Here is a 21,415-nt window from a genome sequence, read left to right on the forward strand (position 1 = left end):
ATCTAGTTGAATACCTAGGTATCAGATTGCTTGTGTTTGCCATTTAAATGGTGATTCTTTCTTAAACTTTGTGAAATCCACATTATTCATTGGCATCGCTTCACTTTTATTTGTGTTGATCTTGTACCCCGATACTTCTCCATATTCCTTATGTAATTCTTTTATTGATAATTCTGGTTCTGTTAAGTATACTATGACGTCATCTGCAAATAGACTGATTTTATATTCCTTCTCTTTTATTTTTATCCCTCTTATTTTATTTTCTGTTCTTATCAATTCTGCCAAGGGTTCTATAGCTAACGCGAACAGTGAGGGAGATAGTGGACATTCCTGCCTAGTTGACCTGCTTAATTTAAATTAGTTTGATTATATATCCATTTACTGTCACCTTCGCCAATGGTCCCTTATATATGTTTTAATCCAATTAATATATTTCTCTGATAGGTTGAACCTCTGTAGTCCTTTGAATAAATAATTCCATTCTACTCTGTCAAAGGCTTTCTCTGCGTCTAAAGCACACATGTCAAACTCTGGCCCGCGGTATAATTATATTTGGCCCGCAAGATCATATTAAATATATATATTAGAGTTGGCCCACTGGCCGCCGCGCCAGTATAGCGCATGCACACTGAAGGTGAAAATGAAGACGCCGGAGGTGTGGAGGGATCTCAGAGTCCTGAATCCCGGGGATCGGAGCACCGTACTCAGCCCGCCGGCTCCTGGACACACAGACGCAGCTAGAGTTGGGGACCATCCTCGCTGGGTCTGCGCTTCAGCGGCGACGCCGGACCGAACGTCTCGTTGGCGATGCCTTCCCCCTCGCTCCGTGCACGGCGGACCCTGCCTCCCGCTCCTTTTGTTGGAGACGAGCCCGGCGCCGTGAGATCGCAGTTTAATCCCTCTCCAACCATGGGAGGGGGGTGGGAGCAACGCGCTCTTCTCAGCCAATTCCTCCACCGCCCCGGACGCCGGCGTTTCAACGGGGGGTTCGGGTGCCTTCGTCAGGCGACCGACCTGTTGGTCCAAGACAAGGGGAGAGCGTACAAACTCCACACAGACAGCACCTGAACTCGGGTGAACGTGGAGCTGCGACCCCACATTCCACATCAGGACTGTGTGTAAGATTGGGAGCAGTGAGACGGAAGCTTATTTTGTTCCTGTAATTTAAGCCTTTCTTGGGGTGGGGGGGGTCCTTCTCTGACCATTTGCCTAACAATTAACCTAATCAGATGTGGAGTTACCACAATACAACAGTTCTCAACCTTTTTCTTTCCACTCGCGTCCCTGTGCCATTGGTGCTCTGTGATTAGTAAGGGATTGCTTAAGGTGGTCTGTGGGTGGGAAGAAAAAGTTTGAAGACCACTGCTTTAATCATCCCTCATTGACTCGTCATGTGCACGGTTTCAGAACGCTAAAGGAAATTGGCCAATGACAATTTTTCTCAAGCAAAATATTTCAGTAACAATTGGGTCTAGAGCAGTGATTCTCACCCTTTCCTTCCCACTCACATCCTACCTTAAGCAATCCCTTACTAATTACAGAGTTCCGATGGCATAGGGCACACATGTCAAATTCTGGCCTGCGGGCCAAATTTGGCCCGCGATATAATTATATTTGGCCCGCAAGATCATTTCAAAAATGTATTAGAGGTGGCCCGCTGGCCGCCGCGCCAGAATAGCGCATGCACAGTAATACAACAAATCCCAGAATGCATTGGCATCAGCCCGCTAATCGCCCCCACCTCCTCTGTTTACGTTGCAGGGTCTCACCGTGGACTCTGGTTTTGGGGCCTGGGCGGTGTCAGGGGAAGCCAAGGCCGCTTCCCAGCGCCCGGAACCGGAGGCCTCGGGCCTGACCTCGCCAGGACCGTTGCCCACTCCCCCTCCCTGCCGCAGGCCGACCCGCGACTCACGGTGACAGGGCCGCTGATCCGCCAAGATGCCGCCCTGCAGCGAGAGCTGCTGCCCCCGCACTGTCGTTGTCCAACCCGATAGCCCGCAAACCCCGCCCTCCCGCACACAGGCCTGAGTAAGGATTATGAACTTTAATCTCAGGATAAAACGATCTTCCAATAGTTTCATGTCACAGTGATAAATATATTCCTGGTTAAAAATGGTCCTGCACCTGGATACAAGCTCATTAGGCATAAAACTTGAAAAGTGTGTAAATCAAAGGATATCTGTACCAATGGAAAAAGGGCATGGCAAATAACCCTGCTAAAGTTCATGCCCACAATCAGTCACCCATTTGATTGTTTCAGGAATCATGTTATTCTCCCACATTCTCAATAGCCCTCAGATTTTACTATTCAACAGCACACTAGCAACATTTGACAAATCCTGTATAAAGAAATTATTTATTGAATATTTTATTTCTCATTTGTTAATGCTTCTGGAAAGAGTTTATCCAAAACTATTATTAAACATTTATTTTAATAAGAAAAAGTTTAACATTATATATGTTGAAAGAAGAGAAAACATGTAGATGTTGTTGAAAATTTTCAATAAATATTTAGTTCGGCCCTCGACTTAGTCCAAGTTTTTAATTTTGGCACTCCGTGAATTTGAGTTTGACACCCCTGGTCTAAAGGAACCGCCACTGTTGGAGTTTTGTTTCCTTGTACTGCATGGATTAAGTTAATGAATTTACAGATATTGTCTGTTGTTCGTCTTTTATTAATAAATCCAGTTTGATCTAGTTTTACCATTTTTGGTACACAGTCAGCCAATATGTTTGCTAATAGTTTAGCTATTATCTTATAATCTGAGTTGAGTAGAGATATTGGTCTATACGATGCTGGTATTTGTAATGGATTCTTTTGAGGAGATTGGCATTGAGAGCCAAAAGTTGTGAAGCTTCTGAGTAGCCTAATTTTCCTTAGTGATAATTAGGCAAGACATCGGCTTCTATTCTGAATTTTTTTTTTGCCAGTGTCTAGACACTGGGCCAAATGCGCTAATGTGGGTTTTGGCATAGATACTATCGGTAATTGATCTCAGGAACTGAAAAGCATTTTATGTTGGTAAGCTCCCACAGGGGCTGTAAAAGGCAGGAGGTAAATCAATTATTTAGATAGGTTCTTATCGATTGAGTCTTCATTTATATTCCACTAAAGAATTCAATTTTTGTTTTCCAAAGTGAAGTAAACCAGTTTTGATTTTACACAATCTCATCCTATATGATTTGAATCCTCTTATTTTTTGAGATTTTGAACAACAATTGTTTCCTATCTAGAATCGTACAAATCATTGTCAGTAGTTGATTAAATCACTTGTCTACCTCTTGAGTTCTTTGTATACACAGCTTTGAAAATCTTTTTTGGATGTGGGTGAGTCAAATTAATGTTGGGATAAGCTGTTAAAATCTGTCTTGATAGGAATAGTTAAGACTATTTTACAAATCCTCATCAGATAATTTGATGTAAAAAAAAATACATGAAGCTTTATTGAAATTGCAGATATTCTTTAACGGTGCTATTCCATGCCTGAAGATGGGCCTAAACTGCTTTCTCACCCAGGCAGTGCATTGGTGCACTTGCTCTGCAAGAGTCATTAGACTCAAGAAGCCAAAGTAGAGAAAACATTGGTGCCAAAATAAGGATCTATCTTGCATAATCTTTGAGATGCTTGCAAGATAGGTTGTCATATTGACTGAATGTATCAGCCATTTTTAACAGTAAACTCTGCATCCTTTGTCCAATTAAATATCAGATTGAGAATGTAAATATGATTTCAGATTTATTGTCAGAGTACATACATGACATCACATGCAACCCTGAGATTCTTTTTCCCGTGGGCGCGGCAGAATGACATTGGTAGTGTATAAACTGCAATAAAGAGAGAATTAAAAAAAATCAATAAAGTGCAGTAGTGAGAGTCCTTAAACGAGTCCCTGATTGAGTTTGTTGTTGAGGAGTCTGATGGTGGAGGGGGAGCTGCTGTTCCTGAACCTGGTGGTGTGAGTCTTGTGGCACCGATACCTCTTTCCTGATGGCAGCAGCGAGAACAGAGCGTGTGCTGGGTGGTGTGGATCCTTGATGATCGCTGCTGCCCTCCAATGGCAGCGTTCCCTGTAGATGTTCTCGATAGTGGGGAGGGATGTCCTGGGCTGTGTCCACTACCTTTTGCAGGGCTTTATGCTCAGGGGTATTGGTGTTTACATACCAGACCGTGATGCAGCCGATTAGCACACTTTCCACCACACATCAGTAGACATTTGCTAGGGTTTCCGATGTTGTACCAAACATCTGCAAACTCTGCAATGCTTAAAACTGAGGTTATTAATACCACCCTGAATGTTGCTCCTCTGTTTTAAGCAATCGTGGGCTGGGGGGGTTATTGCTTTTTTTGTGTGGAGGTTTTGAACAGATATTGGAATCTTCTGTCCAATGGGTATATCTCCTGCGACGGAGCTTTGAATACAGATTTCAAGAGCCTGTTGTTGGGCATGTGAGTTCTATGACCTGCCTAATGGAAGAATGGAATGTAACCAGGCCCTAATCCAGAAAATGGATGCTGCAGAAGGATTGCTTATCTTACAAGTGGATTTTGAAGCAGCTTTCGTGGTATCTTACCAATGCTTTGAGATGCCAGCTGTATCTCAGAAGCATACAAGGCTGCAGGGATCACTGCTGCTATTTGACTGTTGTGTGTCAGGTCTGAGGTTTTGATCTCCAAACATCCTTTTCCTCAATCAACTGATGACTGCACTGGGGCATTGAAGGCCTTCACTCTGACAATAAAGGTTCACAACGGGACTCTGGAAAATGTGGATCATGGTGAAGACAGACATTAATAATCAAATTCCTTTTAATGTGCCAGTGTAATCCTTGGTTGATTTGAGCCAAAAACCCTGACTCACAATCAGCTTTGAAGTCTTTCGCACCATTTAATGATAAAGCATTGAGCAAATGAACACTGGTTTCCTGAATGGGTCTGAATCGGATATCACTACCACAGCTCCATTTTTTTTTCTTTTTGAGGTCTTTTGTTGTGCAGATACTTGCATGCAGCTGGTGTTGACTTAAACCAAAAGGGTTACATTTCCGCTGTCATCATTTCACCTCATCAAGCCTATTAGGTTATTTTTGTTTTCTTTCAACTTCACTTTTCTGTTTTTGGTCCATATACCATGATAAACCACACAAGAATCTTCAATCCTGAAAATTTCAGTTGGCTCCCAACACCACTGGCTTTTGGGGAAAGTGAGCTTCAGGGTGAGATGAAGCCTGACCTTTTTTAAGACAAATCGTGGTTAAATGTACTGTAACAAACTGGAGCCCTATGATGAAAGGGATCAGAAATACGATTCCAAACAATGCTGGTTGCAGACGGGGTGATTATGTGCGCAACTTCCAGGTGTCAGAATTCTGGAAATCTGAGCCGGCCGTGGGAGAATGGTTTAAATTCTGAGGTTTTAAAATAGTGTGTTGATTTTAAAAATACGAGTAACTTCCCCACACCATGGAACGTGGAATGATAGGCAGATTAAAAAAGCTGTTTCTTCAATGGAAAATAAGAATGTGACTTTTGGTTTCCTGTTTTCTTAAAAACTTAGTCTCTCCCCTCCATTTCATTTGGAGCCAAATAACCAGGAGGCTTGCCAATGTAGTGATTAATAGTGTGAGCAAATATTGAATTCTGCAGCTGTTGAAGGAGGTCCCACCCCAACCCTATTAAAAGCACAGACACTGCAGTTGCTTAACATTTCTGAGATGGAATCATCTCCTTAATTCTTCAGACTCACCCCACAATCTTTTGATTTAAACAAGCAACTTTAGTTGATCATTACAGTTCTTACCCTTGGGTGAGGAACATTTTAAACAGATATACCGATCTTCCAGAATTTTCCACAAAGTATCATGAACAATGTACTGTTGAGGATTCTAGTTTTAAACACTTGTATTTTCTTTCACTGGGGAATGGAAGAGGAAATGTGTTTGTACGACTGGAACTTTTCACTAAATGCTGCCTTGAAATCTAAACAATTCCCAGAATTTTGTGGAATGTTTTGTTGTTCATAGCAGCCCTAAGCTGCAAGATAATTGAAGTACTGTGAATTGTTTCCAAAATTCTCTGCTACTGTTTTATAGGAAATAGAAGCAGGAGTAGGCCATGTGGCCTCTTTTGTCTGCACTAATTTTTAATAAGGCTAATCTTTGACCTTGGTACCTCTTCCTACACTAACTCCATATATTGTCCTCTGATTTGTGAAATAAATAATTCTAGCTAATTTCACTTGGATTTGGGAATGAGCATAGAACATTATGACAGAGTACAGGTCCTTTGGCCCATGATGTTGTGCCGACCTCTATAAACCTACTCAACAAACTAAACCTTCCCTACCTCACATCCATACCCTCGATTTTTCTTGCATCCATGTGCCTGTCTCAGTTTTTAAAAAAAGTCCCTATTGTAGCAGCCTCTATCACCACCCCTGGTGATGCATTCTAGACACCCAGCACTCTGTATTTTAAAAGAAAACTTGCCCCTGAGATCTCCCTAAAACTTTCTTCCCCTCACTTTGTACAGAAGTCCACTAGTGTTTGCCACTCTCACCCTGCGATAAAGACACTGGCTGTCCACCCTATCTATGCCTCTCATAATCTTGTAGACCTCTGATAAGTCACCTCTCATTCTTCTTTGCTCCAAAGAGAACAGTCCCAGCAATGCTAACCTTGCTTTACAAGACATATTTTCTAATCCAGGCAACATCCTGGTAAATTTCCTCAACACCCTTTCCATAGCTTCCACATCCTTCCTATAATGAGGTGACCAGAACTGAACACACCAGAGATTCATAGAGTTTCAACATGACTGCTCAACTCTTGAACTCAATCTCAGATCAGATTTCAGATTTATTGTCAATATGTACTCTGACAATAAATCTGAAATCTGATCTGGGATTGAGTTCAAGAGATTCCTGAGATTCTTTTTCTGTGGCAGAATTCATAGTGCAAAAAACTGAACACAGTGTATTCATGTAAATAAATAAATAACTGTAAACAGATAACAAACATAAACAAACTGTGCAATACCGAGAGAATTTAAAAAATCAATAAAATGCACAAGTAAGAGACCTTAAACAAGTCTCTGATTGAGTTTGTCCTTGAGGAGTCTGATGGTGGAGGGGGAACAGCTGTTCCAGAACCTGGTGGTGCGAGAACCTTGTGGCACCTACACCTCTTTTCTGATGGCAGCAGCGAGAACAGAGTGTGATCTGGGTAGTGTGGATCCCTGACGATTGCTGCTGCTCTCCGACTTCAGCGTTCCCTGTAGATGTTCTCTATGGTGGGGAAGATTTTGCCTGTGATGTTCTGGGCTGTGTCCACTGCCTTTTGGTGGGCTTTCAGCTCAGGGGTATTGTTGTTCCCATTACTAGACCGTGATGCAACCGGTCAGCACACTTTCCACCACACATCAGTAGAAATTTGCCAGGGTTTCCAATGTCATACTAAACCTCTCCAAACTCCTGAGGAAGTGGAGGTGCTGACGTGCTTTCTTCATGATGCATTTGATGTGTTGGGTCCAGGAAAGATCCTTTGAGATGGTGACTCCCAAGATAATGTTCACCTCTCCACCTCTGATCCCCCAATGATCACTAGATTGTACACCTCTAGCTTTCCCTTCCTGAAATCAACAATCAGTTCCTTGGTTTTGGTGACATTGAGTGTGAGGTTGTTGATAGAGCACCATTCAGCCAAGTTTTCAATCTCACTCCTGTTTGCTGACTCATTCCCTTCCTTTATACTACCCACTACCATGGAATCATCGGCACATTTGTAGATGGTCTTATTGTTGTTCTGAGCCACATAGTTGTAGGTGCAAGGTGAGTAGAGCAGGGGGCTAAGAACACTGCCCTGTCGTGCTCCGATACTAATGGAGAATGTGGAGATGTTCTTACAAATTGTGTAATCTTCCAGATTGTAGTCTGGAGGTGAGGAAATCCAGGATCCAATTACACAGTGGGGTGTTGAGTCCCAGATCTTGGAGTTTGCTGATCAGATTTGAGGAGATCATGGTGATAAATGCTGAACTGTAGTTGATCCCCTGACTAATGAATGCCAGCATACCATCAACCTTCTTAACTACCCTATCAAACTGCACAGCAACCTTGAGAGATCGGTGGATTTGGACCCCAAGGTCCATCTGTTCTTCCACACTGTTAATAATCCTGCCATTAACCAAGTTTGACCTTCCAAAATGCATCATTTCCCATTTATCTGGATTGAACTCCATCTGCCACTTTTCTGCCCAACTCTGTCTATATCGTTTTGTAACCTACGACAACCCTCAACACTATCCACAACACCGCCAATCTTCGTGATCATCTGCGAACTTACTGACCCACCCCTCCACTTCTTCATCCAGGTTATTTGTAAAAACCACAAAGAGGAGAGGTCCCAGAACAGATCCCTGTGGAACTCCACGAGTCACTGACCTCCAGGCAGAATACTTTCCATCCACTATCACCCTCTGCTTTCTGCAGGCAAACCAATTTTGAATCCACACAGCCAAGGATCCACTGATCCCATGCCTCATGACTTTCTGAATGAGTCCTTGTCAATGTGGAGGATTGTTGTCAATCCTCGATTCAGGTACAGGGGTGATATAGCAAACAGCAGTTTACTTCCTTAAGTAAAGGGCCAGTTCCCTTTACACAGGAATGTGGGAGGTCTGTTATTCCTTTTGGGATCAAAGAGCTCCTCGAACATACAAGTGCATGGGTTTGTATATCACACCACAATCTGACTTAACCAATTATAAAACCGTCTTCTGCCATGTGACAAACATTAAGCGACACATTGTTCATCTACCAATTGTGTCATTTTGTAGACCAAACATGGTAATGTATCCCCTTTCCCTGGGCATTGTTCTTGCATGTCACATGCATGGGGAACTCCAGGCCTGTGAAATTTACTAGCTTTGCTGGGGTTGCCAGGCAACACAAGTCATGGGGCCCCTCATTTCTCAAAAGCATTTACAACTCTCAGCATTCTTTCGCAAAGCAGCAGGGCACATGTAGGCATTAATCAACAATGATGAATATACCTCAGTCTACACTAGGCAGATCCACATATACGCCTGACTAAAATCCATTGACATCACATCTACTGTCCTTCCTTCATCAATTTCTTTTGTTACCTCCACAAAAAACTCAACTAAGCTCAAGAGACAATCCCTTCCCTTCAAAGTCATGCTTTCTTTTTCAGTATTTTTGAGTTTTATGTAAATTATACATAGGTAATAATAAGTATCCCACAAAGTAGATCTACTATTACTTATGGCTACAAATAACCTACATTACATTCAAAAATACAAAAGACACAACATATAAAATAAATACTAATAATCTAATCCCTCCCTTATGAAGTTATTGGTTGAACATAATGTTGCAATATTATGAGTCAGACATGTCATCACATCTGATAGTCATTGAATAGGAGTAGGAGGGACAGCATCTTTCCGTCACATGAACATAGCTCTTCTAGTGATAAGGAGAGGAAAGGCAACTACATGTAGCATCAGAAAAGCAAAGCCAGGCTGACTATCCTTGAGTAGACTGGACCTCTCTAAATGCTTGTAAATCCTATCCTTAAAAATCCTCTCCATTAGTTTGCACACCACTGGCAAAAGACACGGCAGGATAATCCCCAGGATTCTCCCTATTACCTTTTTTTAAACATGGGGACCACATTTGCCATCCTCTAATCCTGCAGCCAAAATCATTGCCAATGCCCCAACAATCTCTTCCCTCCCTTCCCATAGCAACCTGGGCTATATCTCGTCTGGTCCCGGGGACTTTTCAATCCAAATGTTTGTAAGAAGATCCAGTACTTCGTCTTTCTTAATCTCAACATGGTCCAGCACATAAGCTTGTTCTATTCTGACCTCACCTTGGCCATGGACCCTCTGTCTGGTGAACACAGAAGCAAGGTTCTGACACCTCCCTGCCGCCGCCGGTCCCCGCTCCTGTCTGGGGAGCCCGAAGCGACATCTTCGATTCAGACAGCACTGCACCCGATGTTGAGAATGGAGTCGCCGACTCCGTCTGCAGCTGATGCTGAAGACTTGGGCCCAGCACTGTTTGGCATCTTCTCAGCCAGAAGCAAAGTTTTCATTTTTAAAAAAAACCGTTAATGTAATGAAGTCAGTGCCAACAGAGTCAGGTGTTGAATTTTTTTCCACTTGTGCCATCATGTCGGTGCTAATTTTTTTTGGTTTTTGGATCTTTTCGGTTTTTGAGATCTTCAGATAAGGGGCACTTAACCTGTCTTCATTTAGGACGCCTCCAACCTCCTCCACCTCCATCATCCTTAAGCGGCCCCACCTTCACTCTTATTATTCTATTCTTCACATTTACGTAGAATGTCTTGGGGATCTCCTTAATCCTACATCCAGGGCCTTCTCATGTCCCCTTCAAGCTCTCCTAAGTCCTTTCCTAAGCTTCTCCCTGGCTACCATATAATTCGCCCTTCCTGTTTCCTGCTTCTTAAATCTAATGTATGGCTCCTTCTTCTCCTTGACTGGCTGCTTCACCTGCTTCGTCAACCTCGGTTCCCTTTTCCGACCATCTTTTCCCTGATAATGTTCTGTAGTATTTGATAATGTTTTTGCAAGGCACCTTGCGATATCTTACTATGTTATTGGTACCATAAATATGTTGTTGAAATTTTAGTCAGTATGAAAATCTAAGCTGCAGATTTTAAAGAACATTGTTAATATTTATGGAATCTTTGTATGCGAAAATAGCCATAGATATAATTGAGGTAATATCTTGCATGAGACTAGATGGCATGCTTTCTGTTTAATGGTTACAAAGTTTAGAGAGGATTGAGGAAAGTTTTTTTCCTCCTCCCATTCAACCTGTAGCAGAGATCTACAACTCACTGCCTGACAGGCTGGTAGAAGGAGAAACCCTCCTGAGATTGAAAAATTACTTGGATGAGCACTTGAAGAACTCACAGGATCATGAGCTGGAAAGTGAGATGAATCTCCAGTCCATTTTTGCCTGATGTAGGTGGACGTAGTGTGCCAAACGGAGGGGTCTATGATTATTTTGGTTGAGTAAAATTAAATAGTGATTTCTTCTCTTGACTTTGCTGTCTTATCCAATGCTTAAGTTAGCCCCAGGTTACTTACGATTATTATAAGATTTGCACCTCAAAACTAAGGCATGTGAATGTAATGATAAATATTGAAGGGATGAAGCATCTTCACATGATGCAAGGGTAACTCATGCCAGAGATTGCTTTTTAGCTTCAAATTTAGATCTGCAAATACTGTGAGACACAAGATTGATTTAACATTCTGGGGAGGACTTCCATTTAAAAGCTACAGATGTCCCGAGATTGATTCATTAAAAAATGGCAATATATTCTCTCTCCACAGATCAACTTCCAAGATCTCGAGCGTGCAGAGTGGTTAAACAAGGTAGGAACTTCAACTTTGATGGCACTAACTTTTGCAGTGGAGGGTTCATCAACCACAAAGTGCAATGAGTTTAATTGATATCACTGGAATACAAGCTTATCTCAGGCACGTGTTGAAAAATGAAATGAGTTTGGCACAAGAAATACAATTTATTTTGATTGAAATGCAAACATTTTGTTAATGTGTATACATTGCTTAGAATTTGTTTTAAAGTTGGCTTTTCCCCCTTGTCTCTCCCAGTATCACATCCATTTAATGCTTAGAATTTATGGGTAATCCCTGAGATTGCTCAGGTGTACAATGAATGCTCACATCCCATGGAAGTTCAAAAGTTTTGACTTTCTTGGATGATTCTGAGCAATGAACATATGCATCCTAAGTGGTGATGGTGTTGAGCATCATTTACATAGCTGAGGCACCAGGCTGAAGATCCAGCTATAAACCTCTGACCACTGTGGAGGAGCTGCTAGAAAGCAGCTTGATGCATGCCCCTTACTTGATTCCTCTGCCGCCTCTTTTGATGCTTGAATAACATAATGCTTGTTCTCTGGTCAATTTACAGGGATGAACCCACATGGCATCAAGTGTAGATGTTTCAAGATGTGCACTTCTCTTATTTTTAATTTTTTAAATTTAAATTTAGACATACGGCACGGTAAGAGGCCTTTTTTGCCCTTGAGCCTGTACCACCTAATTTACCTCCAAACCCGGGTACATTTTGAAGGCTGGGAGGAAACCAGAGCCCCTGGGGAAAACCCATGCAGACACGGAGAGAACATACAAACTCCTTACAGACAGCACAGGATTCACACCCCTGTCCTGATCACTGGCTACACTGAGCACAGGGCTGAATACTCATCCTGCTCCTGTTTATGCGACTGATCCACGACTGCATCGCCAGATCCAGCTCCAACAGTGTCATCAAGTTTGAAGACGACACAACAGTCGTTGGCCTCATCAGCAACAACGATCAGTCGCACAACAGAGAAGAGGTGGAAAATCTGGTGAAATGGAGCGAGAGTAACAACCTGAGTCTCAACATGGACAAGATGAAGGAGATGATCATGGACCTCAGGAACGACCACCCTCCACTACACATCAACACCACTAGAGTGGAGAGCACCAAGTTCCTTGGAGTTCACTTAACTAGTGACCTATCGTGGACACTCAACATCTCCTCACTGGTCAGGAAGGAGCAACAGTAACTGCACTTTCTGGGAAGACTGAACCAGGCAAGGCTACCAGCCACCATCATGTCAACCTTCTATAGGAGATCTATCGAGAGTGTCCTGGCCGGCTGCATCACAGTGCTGTAAGGTTGCTGTGGAGAAGTGGTCAATCCACGGGACCATAAGAGTGGCAGAGTGGATCTCACTGGAGTCTCCCTCCCCCCACCATTTGACGTGAAGAGGGCGCGCAAAATCATTGAGGACCCTTTCGGCCCTGCACACAGTATCTTTCAGTTGCTCCTGTCAGGGAAGAGATGCAGTAGTATCGAACAGTTTGAATGACCAAAGGAACTGCTCGCACTAACCTTTTGAGAATCTCATATGTACAAGACTATATTTATTATTTTTATAGATAAAATATTAGTGCTGTTATTTGAATTGTTTTTCTGTATGCGTGTTTTGTCTGGTTGTATGTCTGTATGTCTGGAGAATGCCGTTTTGTCAGATTGTACTCTTGGTGCCTGCCACATTGACCACCGCCAGTGGGCTGATATCGCCTCAAACCGTGCATCTTGGCGCCTCACAGTTCGGCGGGCAGCAACCTCCTTTGAAGAAGACCGCAGAGCCCACCTCACTGACAAAAGACAAAGGAGGAAAAACCCAACACCCAACCCCAACCGACCAATTTTCCCTTGCAACCACTGCAATCGTGTCTGCCTGTCCCGCATTGGACTTGTCAGCCACAAACAAGCCTGCAGCTGACGTGGACATTACCCCTCCATAAATCTTCGTCCGCGAAGCCAAGCCAAAGAAAGACTTGTACAGTTAGATGGCAATAAACTTGACTTGGCTCTGCAATCGCGTTGCACTAACACTGCTGACTACTGGAACTCAGTTAATAGGAACTGACAGGTCATGTCAATTTCTCCCCTGCTCCTCTCCTGGAAGTTCTACTTGTTGCTGGTTTATAGTTGGACAAGTTCACCTTCTTCAGGACGTAAGAATCTAAGAACTGAAATCATGAGGAGGCCAGTCTGTCCCTTGTGCATATACCCCAATTCATCATCTACTACCTCAGTGGCACATCCCTACTACTAACCACATATCCATAATTTCCATGACTGCGAAAATTGTATTAGTTTTAATTGAATCCCCTCAACAGAGCGTGAGCATTGGTAGGTAACTCACAATTGTGTGGAAGAAGGCAGCATAGTTGAGCCCAATCACCCAACAGTAAATAGATACATGGCTATATATGCATGTGCACACACACTTGCCATTATTGAGTGTTCATTAGGAGCCTGGGTTAATCATTTCCCCAACACTGACCCTCAACACTGGCAGAAATCAACTAATTGAGTTTATCTTGAATCCCTCTGGTGTAAAAGGCTTTGATACCACACTAGGCAGTGCTTTTAAGTACTAACCTTAAGGAAAGCTATATTTTTAAAGTTTTTTTATTAATCTGTTCAGAGTCCTAGATTTCCCCCACTAGTAGAAATATTTATTTTAGCATTTACCTTGTCAAAGCCAGACTTGGATGTTTCATTTGGAGTATCATTATTCTATTAAACACTATTAATTCTTGGCCCAATATGCTTGATCTTTCCTCCTAAAATAATCCACTTCATCCTAGGAATTGAACTAATGATTCTTTGCATTTCCTCCAAGGCGATCACATTATCTTTAAATATCGAAATTGACGGCATATAGGACTCCTCCGTTCAAGGCGAGCACATTATCCTTAAATACCGTAATTGACAGCATATAGGACTCCTCCCTCCTTTTTGTTCAAAAAATTGTCTCAAAAACCACCCCGGGGTCCTATACGCGAAGGTGACATTTTGGTGCCACTATTTCGGGAACTGAAACACAAAGCACTCAAACTATTCACCCAGTTTCAAGAGGCCTGCAGAGGTACTGTGGCTGTCCAGGATGTGGGCCCGCAGCTTAGCGGACCACCTTCCCTTGGTGGTCTGTGCTTTCTGGAGCCACCGCTGCTCACTTACCCTGTGAGAAAGATGATCACGGTGGCCCCCGCCAGCAGCACAAAGCCATGTTTGCAGTACACGCCGATGGTACAGTTGATCGTTTGCTTTGAGGGGAGCACTTGGCCTTGATGATCAGGCTCCACATTGAGCCTTTATTAGACAAGCACAGCCCCCCCAGGCAAATTGAATGAGGCGGTGGAGGGGGGGGTCTGGAAGTGAGCAAGCAACCTGTCAAGTAGCTCCCCTCAAAGCAAGCGATCGATTGTCTGCTCCCTGTGACAGTGGGCCCAGCCTGTTTCCCTGGTGACCGGCTTCTTCCCCCTCCTGTCCTTGCCTCAGCGGGGAGGAGGATCTGTTGCTCATGTGCGATGAGGATTCAGCGTCTCAGGCATGCAAGGCTGGAGGGTTTTCATCGAGGTGAGTGAAGGCACACACGCATGTGTTATCTACAAGTGCAGGAGGAGCCCATTCACCAATTTAGCAGTAACCATAAATACACTAAAACAAAATTTTCCTAAAATTTTATGCTAAAAATAGTAGGCAGGGTGGGGGGGGGTGTGTGGGGGTAGAGGTCTTGTATGCCAGTGGGTCCTATATTCAGTCAAATATGGTTAGGAGACATAACAAACAGTATCTAGACCCATGCACCTATTTTATGTGCACACTTACTTTAACTGCAGTGTAAATCAGAATTTATTGTCATGAACAAGTCATGAAATTCAGTGTTTTGTGGCAGAATCATAGTGAAAACATTCATATCATGAACTATCTTACAACATTACTATAAAAAAATAAAAATAATACTGCATGAAAAGTGAGGCAGTGTCTTTGGTTCATTGATTATTCAGGAATCTGATGGCAGCAAGGAAGAAGCTGTCCTTGTGCCGCTGAGTGCTCGTCTTTAGGCTCCTGTACCTTTTCCCTGATGGTAGGAGATGGTATCAAGAATACAAGTTCAAAACCTCTTAACTCTTTAAATGCTAGCCATTGCAGCAAAAAGGGTAAGTTGGAAATTGCAAGATTGAATGGGGAAACTAAGAGAATTGTGTTTGGCATTCAAGTTACATATAAAAATTGCAGACAAACTGCACCCTCTGTGTGACCCTCCTCCCCTTACTGTAAAGCAGCAACTGCAGCACTCCCACTACTGTTGATAATGTGACAGATTATGTTATATTTAATATTGTATCTTGATATGTTTTAAAGGAGATAAATTGTGGCAGATTTTTAGTTAGGTCACACACAGATACTGTTACGAGCACAAAAGACCCTTCAAAACACTTCAAAACAGATCTCATTTAAAATGCCACAGCTCTGCTCAAGCCAGACAGTCCAGGCTCCAGGTGCCTTTACAAAAACTTCGAAGAATGCCTATAAGGACTTCACAAGTAGGTGTTAATTGGACATGCTGTGGAGCAATGGATTATTGTTTTGGAAAGCAACAGATGAACAAACTCGGAAGATTAGGTCTGGAGCCGCAGTCTGTCTGAGTGCAGTTGGCTGTTCTAAGAGGTCATGTGATTTTCTCTGAGTGAGAGAGGGAGAATTGAGTTCTACAGTTCAGCAGCAGCAGCTGGGACTGGAACAAGACAAGCTGGCAAGCTTGTGGAAAAAAACCCATTTTGAAGCCAGGTTGTGAGTTCTTAGTTCAGCCTGGTCAAAGTCCTTGTGATCCATACAAGAGGAGAGGACTGGCTGTATAATGTTTCACTTGAAATAAGAGAAACAAAAAGGAACTCTGTGGTGACCTGAAAGAAAGAGGTTATCATCTGGAAAACACTGAGGGGGAAAGTTTCGTCAGCAAGACACTGAAGTGGCTGATCGAAAGGGATCAGTTGTGGGTGTCCAATGAGCAATAAATCTCTCTCTCAAAACCAACAAGAACCTTCCTGAGCAGAAATCATTTACCTTTCAAGCACCAAAGCCTGGTGAAATTCATAAATGTTAAATTCTGTGCCCAGTATAAGAATTCCCTGCAACCAGTGAACTTGGAGGAATGAGAAGTGAGATTGGACTGTGAACCAAATAACTTTTCTGAACTTACACACACTTGCGCTTAGAATTAGAAGGGGGTTAAGTTAGGTTAGTTAAGTTAATAGTAATAATTTAAAGTTTGATCCTGTTTTCATGTTTAAAGATAATTAAAAGCAACTTTTGTTTAAGTAACCATTTGTCTTGGTGGATTTCTATTGCTGCAGGGTTTTGAGGTTCTCTGGGCTCATAATACTAGAGAAAAATAGCCCTGAGGAATGCACTTATACTTACAACGTGGGGTTCCATTGGAAATAGGATTGAGGGTTACAGAAAATTGTGATATGAATTGTTTTTTAAGAACGCCACCCCATCGTAATGCGGGAGTTTCCCCGTATACCTCATGTGCCTTTAGTCACCACATATGTGGTCAATAGCAGGGGTTGAACAGCATAGCCTTGTTACAATATATCGATTACTTTAGAAATTGGGGCCATTTGGATTCATTGTTTTATGCATCGCACAAAGCAAAATTCACCTTTTTTAAAATGTTTCTGGTGGAAGTCCCACCCATAACAAATCTCATTGAGAATGGCTTTTTATTGGTAGGTTCTGCGGCAAGCGTGGCCATTTGTTGGCCAATACCTGGAGAAACTGTTAGTGAACTCCATCGCTCCCATTATTCGGAATTCAAACAACCACCTGCAAACATTTGCCTTCACAAAAGTCAGCTTTGGAGTGAAGGTAATTTAATATTGGCACAATTTAAATAGTTTTCCAGTAACAAGTGCTAATTTTCACCTAGCCTGTGTTTGTGAGTTTCTTCAATGTTTGATACAGTGAATCTATTGGGATAACTACAGAATAATTAAATGTTAAGCTATTTTTACTGCTATTTCCTCCCCCTGGAGATGGGTGATATCTCTATACACGTGTGTATTTTGATGAAATGGCAGTTGTCAATTTGAGCCTTGATCACATCAGAGGTTGTTTGACCAGAGTCCATTTCTCTGAAGTGGAAGCCTACTCTCATTCGTGTTTCTACAAGCTGTTCCCAAAAGTGGTAAAATAAGTATCAACAAGGGTTGCTTTAGAAGGCATCTTTAATAAGGCAGTATTAATGAATGTGCAGATTTCCACATACCAATCAGGTACACTTGATCAATGATGAATATAGCAATTGAGCACACAAACCAAATGAATGAAAGGTGTAGCAGCAGGGAGAGGACCACATGACTCATCCAACCTAATCTGCCACTCAATAAAATTATGGCTGACCTTCCAGATTAAATCCACTTTCTCACTATGTCCCTCGATTCCCTTGGGGTTCAAAGAGATATTAATCTCAGTCTTCAGTATATTCAGCAAACCAGCATTCTCAGCCTTCCAGGTGGAGAATTCCAAAGATCTTGATTTCCTGGAATTGATTTACTGAACATGTGATATCTTGGAAAAGGCAAATTTATCCTTTTTTAGGCACTGCAGACCAAAATTGATCGCTATTTCTGATGTGGTCTTTTCAAAGCTGTGTCCATATAACAAAACATTCTTTCTCCTTTTGCAATCCCGTCTTGGAGAACACTAACATACTATCTGCCTTCCTGTAACAAAAATATTTTAAAATGCATTCCTTGTTCTTTTCAGATCCAGCAGCAAAAAGTATTCACAAACAAAGGAGACACTATACATGTACTAAAAGCTTAAAAACACAACTTTATTGTGATTACACCAAGATTGCATAAAACTACTCATGAAATGCTTCAACAAAGTACAGAAGGTACTTTGTCAAGCATGCCAATTCAATGTGTATCAGCTGTCTCGCTCTCCTCTCTTGCTCAATCTCCCTTTTTAACAGCAACTTAGCACTTGTACAATTTCAAGTTGAAGTCCCAACTAGACTAAGGAATAGGCCCCTTTTATACTCTTTTTGATCAAACAAAATTTGCAGTCACTACCTTTCCTATTGTCAGTTTTACTTGATGGGGCATCATCCGAAATTGTTAAATCTTATCAGTTCTTCAGATGTGTCTTTGAAGTACCCACTTTCGTTACATGATACTATAACATTAGACTACCTGCATGTTACATAATTGAGAGCATCACAGATTTAAAATTTTACATTTTTTTACCCGTCAAAACAGAACATAATTCTTATCCCAGAACTTTTCCATCCCTCCTGTGGTGCTGGCCTATATCTAATCTCTTGTGACCCTTTGCTTAGGCACATATGCAAAAAGGCTGCCTTCACCAGCAGCCCTGCACATCTTCAAAGAATTACCTAATTCCAAGTTTTTACCCTACAATTACTGTGTTGTTGTTATACACAAATCACATAATGACTTTGTAAAGTTTTATCCTCTCACTTCTTCCTTTATGCTGACTTTACCTGCATGTTTACTTTGTGGATTTCATTAACCTCTAGTTCCTTGCCATCTTTAAGAACATAAGAATGTAAGAAATAGGAGCAGGAGTCGTACATTCGGCCTGTCGAGCCTGCTCCGCCAGTCAATGAGATCATGGCTGATCTGATGATGGGCTCATTCTCACCTACTTGCCCTTTCCCCATATCCCTTAATTCCCCAACTATGTAAAAATCTATCCAACCTTGTCTTAAATATATTTACTGAGGTCACCCAATGGGCAGCAAATCCCACAGATTCACCACCCTCTGGGAAAAGCAATTCCTCCTCATCTCTGTCCTAAATTTACTCCCTGGATCTTGAGGCTATGTCCCCTAGTTCTGGTCTCCCCCCACCAATGGGAACAACTTACTTACCTCTATGCCTTTCATAATTTTATACGATAACAAATAATATTTGTTTTTATATTCTTCCTATGTAAGTGAATAATCTTAACTTTTCTCACATTGTACCTGCACTGTCATCTTCTTACCCATTTGCTTAATCTTTCTACATTCTTTTGCAAATTATCCATGTCATCTTCACAGCTCATTTTCTTTTGTTTTGAATATTTTATTTATGATTTTCACAGATTCACAAAGCTTAACAAACCATTCAGTTTTCCCAAAATTCCTGCATATAAACAGAGTCTGTATTTATCCACTCCCTCTCCCCCTTCCCACATACAATTTAACATACCATCAAGTAACTTATGTTACTAGAGCAATACACATATCAAAGGGGCCTTCGACCCCAACAAACCCTAAACAGGGATGGAAAAAAAAGGCATGTCACCTGCATCATATCCTGTTTTATTCATCACACTCCTTTTCCTACCAGGGACTAATTATTACAGTATCTCTATTTCTAGAAACGGGGGGACTAGTCCATCTGGGTGCTGATATATCTCAAATGAGGTTGCCATACTCCAACAAATGTGTCATGTTGCAGCTCAATTTCTGAACTAGCTTTGTATAATTAGTAAAATTCAGCAAGTTACACTTGATCATTTTCTCTTTTTTAACCAATCTTTTTTGCTAATATATTACCTCTGACAATCTTAATCCTTACATTATGAACAGGGTTTCTTTTTTGGATGGTACAAATGGCTTTTTGTAAATCCAGGAGATGTAGTACATCCAATGGTCTTTATCTTATCTACCTACTAATTACATCCTTAACAATATTTTTATTTGTTAATGCTTTATCTTTTAATTCCCCTCTAGAATTTCTCTTTGCTTGGCCTCCAAAGACCCACAATTAGTTTCATTTCTCTCTTCACAATTTCATAGATATAGGAGATGTTTTTATACTATTTTTGCCAGTTTTATATTTTATCCTTTTTCTTTATCAGGGTTTATCAGATGCTGATTCTTGATTATTTCTTGGGTTTACAAACTCTTGGCGACATTATATGTTGAATCTCACTCTGTCTTTAACCAACATCAAAGCACAAGCAGTTTTCAGTGAGAGTCTGTAATTATCAATCACCATTAATGTGGTCTAACCCCCTCTTCTAACATAGCATTCTGAATTCTGCCTTAGTTGGCAGTCCTCAACACTCACTTTAAAATGGATGTTCATCTGCTACATTTGACGAGCCATTAAGGAAGCTTTAACTGTAAGGAGCTGAAGCTTGTTTACTGCAGAGCAAACTGATATATATATATATAGTAGCTAACTGGAGATTCTTTCAAAGCTCTGAAATTTCTTTCAGCCTCTGAAGATTCATGGAGTACAGGTGCATTCAGGCGCAGACAAAAGGCAGGTCATGCTTGACCTGCACATCAGGTAATTGACTCACTTTTCAATTCTACTCTCCTGCTTAACATCCAAGGTAAAATATATTTTCATATACAAGTTTATGTTCTTGTATGACAGTTCCAGCTTGACATACCAATGCAGTGGTTTCACCTAGCCCTCTAATGTTTTTGTATGCTCCATGACTATTTTCTGTAATACTCAGGCCATCTAACATCATTTCACCTCCATTTTTAACAGTTTATCCCAGGCTACTGTCGTTGTTACTAGCAGAGGGAACACGACAGACAGCAGACATTATTTGTCCAATTCCCCCCCCCATTTTTATAGCCTTAAACCTTTGCATAAGAAATTCATTAAGTGAGGGCCCAACTAATTTTCTGGTCTCCTACTCCCACTTGCCATCACAGTACCTTGCATCAATGCTGTGGGTACACTGGGTGTAGTCTAGATATGATGTGTGTTGGATGAAATTATAATAAAGGCATGGGAAGCACTTGGAGAATGGGAGGAGGAAATGCATGGGTTGGGATGGTAAAGGATTTTAATCAGATAAATTGCCTCTTTGAATGTGCTCATTGTTTAATCCCAAAATTAATCTCTTGGCACAAGTAGGGATTAAATGTTGCAGCTGCTTTTTTTTCTAGTTGCTGGTGGCAGGTTCAACTTGAAAGTGTTTCTGTGCCCCTTTC

General features: G+C 41.7%; 1 protein-coding gene across 1 annotated transcript in view; it reads left to right on the forward strand.

Moving 5' to 3' along the window:
- esyt1a (extended synaptotagmin-like protein 1a) overlaps positions 1-21,415 on the forward strand; it is a 122,287-nt gene that overhangs the window by 33,654 nt on the left and 67,218 nt on the right. The window contains exons 2-4 of the mRNA XM_069905830.1: positions 11,391-11,432; positions 17,173-17,307; positions 20,680-20,753. Coding sequence (XP_069761931.1) covers positions 11,391-11,432; positions 17,173-17,307; positions 20,680-20,753 — 251 coding nt within the window. The remainder of the gene's footprint in view (positions 1-11,390; positions 11,433-17,172; positions 17,308-20,679; positions 20,754-21,415) is intronic.

This window comes from Narcine bancroftii, chromosome 12 (genome assembly GCF_036971445.1).
Source record: "Narcine bancroftii isolate sNarBan1 chromosome 12, sNarBan1.hap1, whole genome shotgun sequence".
Lineage (NCBI taxonomy): Eukaryota > Metazoa > Chordata > Chondrichthyes > Torpediniformes > Narcinidae > Narcine > Narcine bancroftii.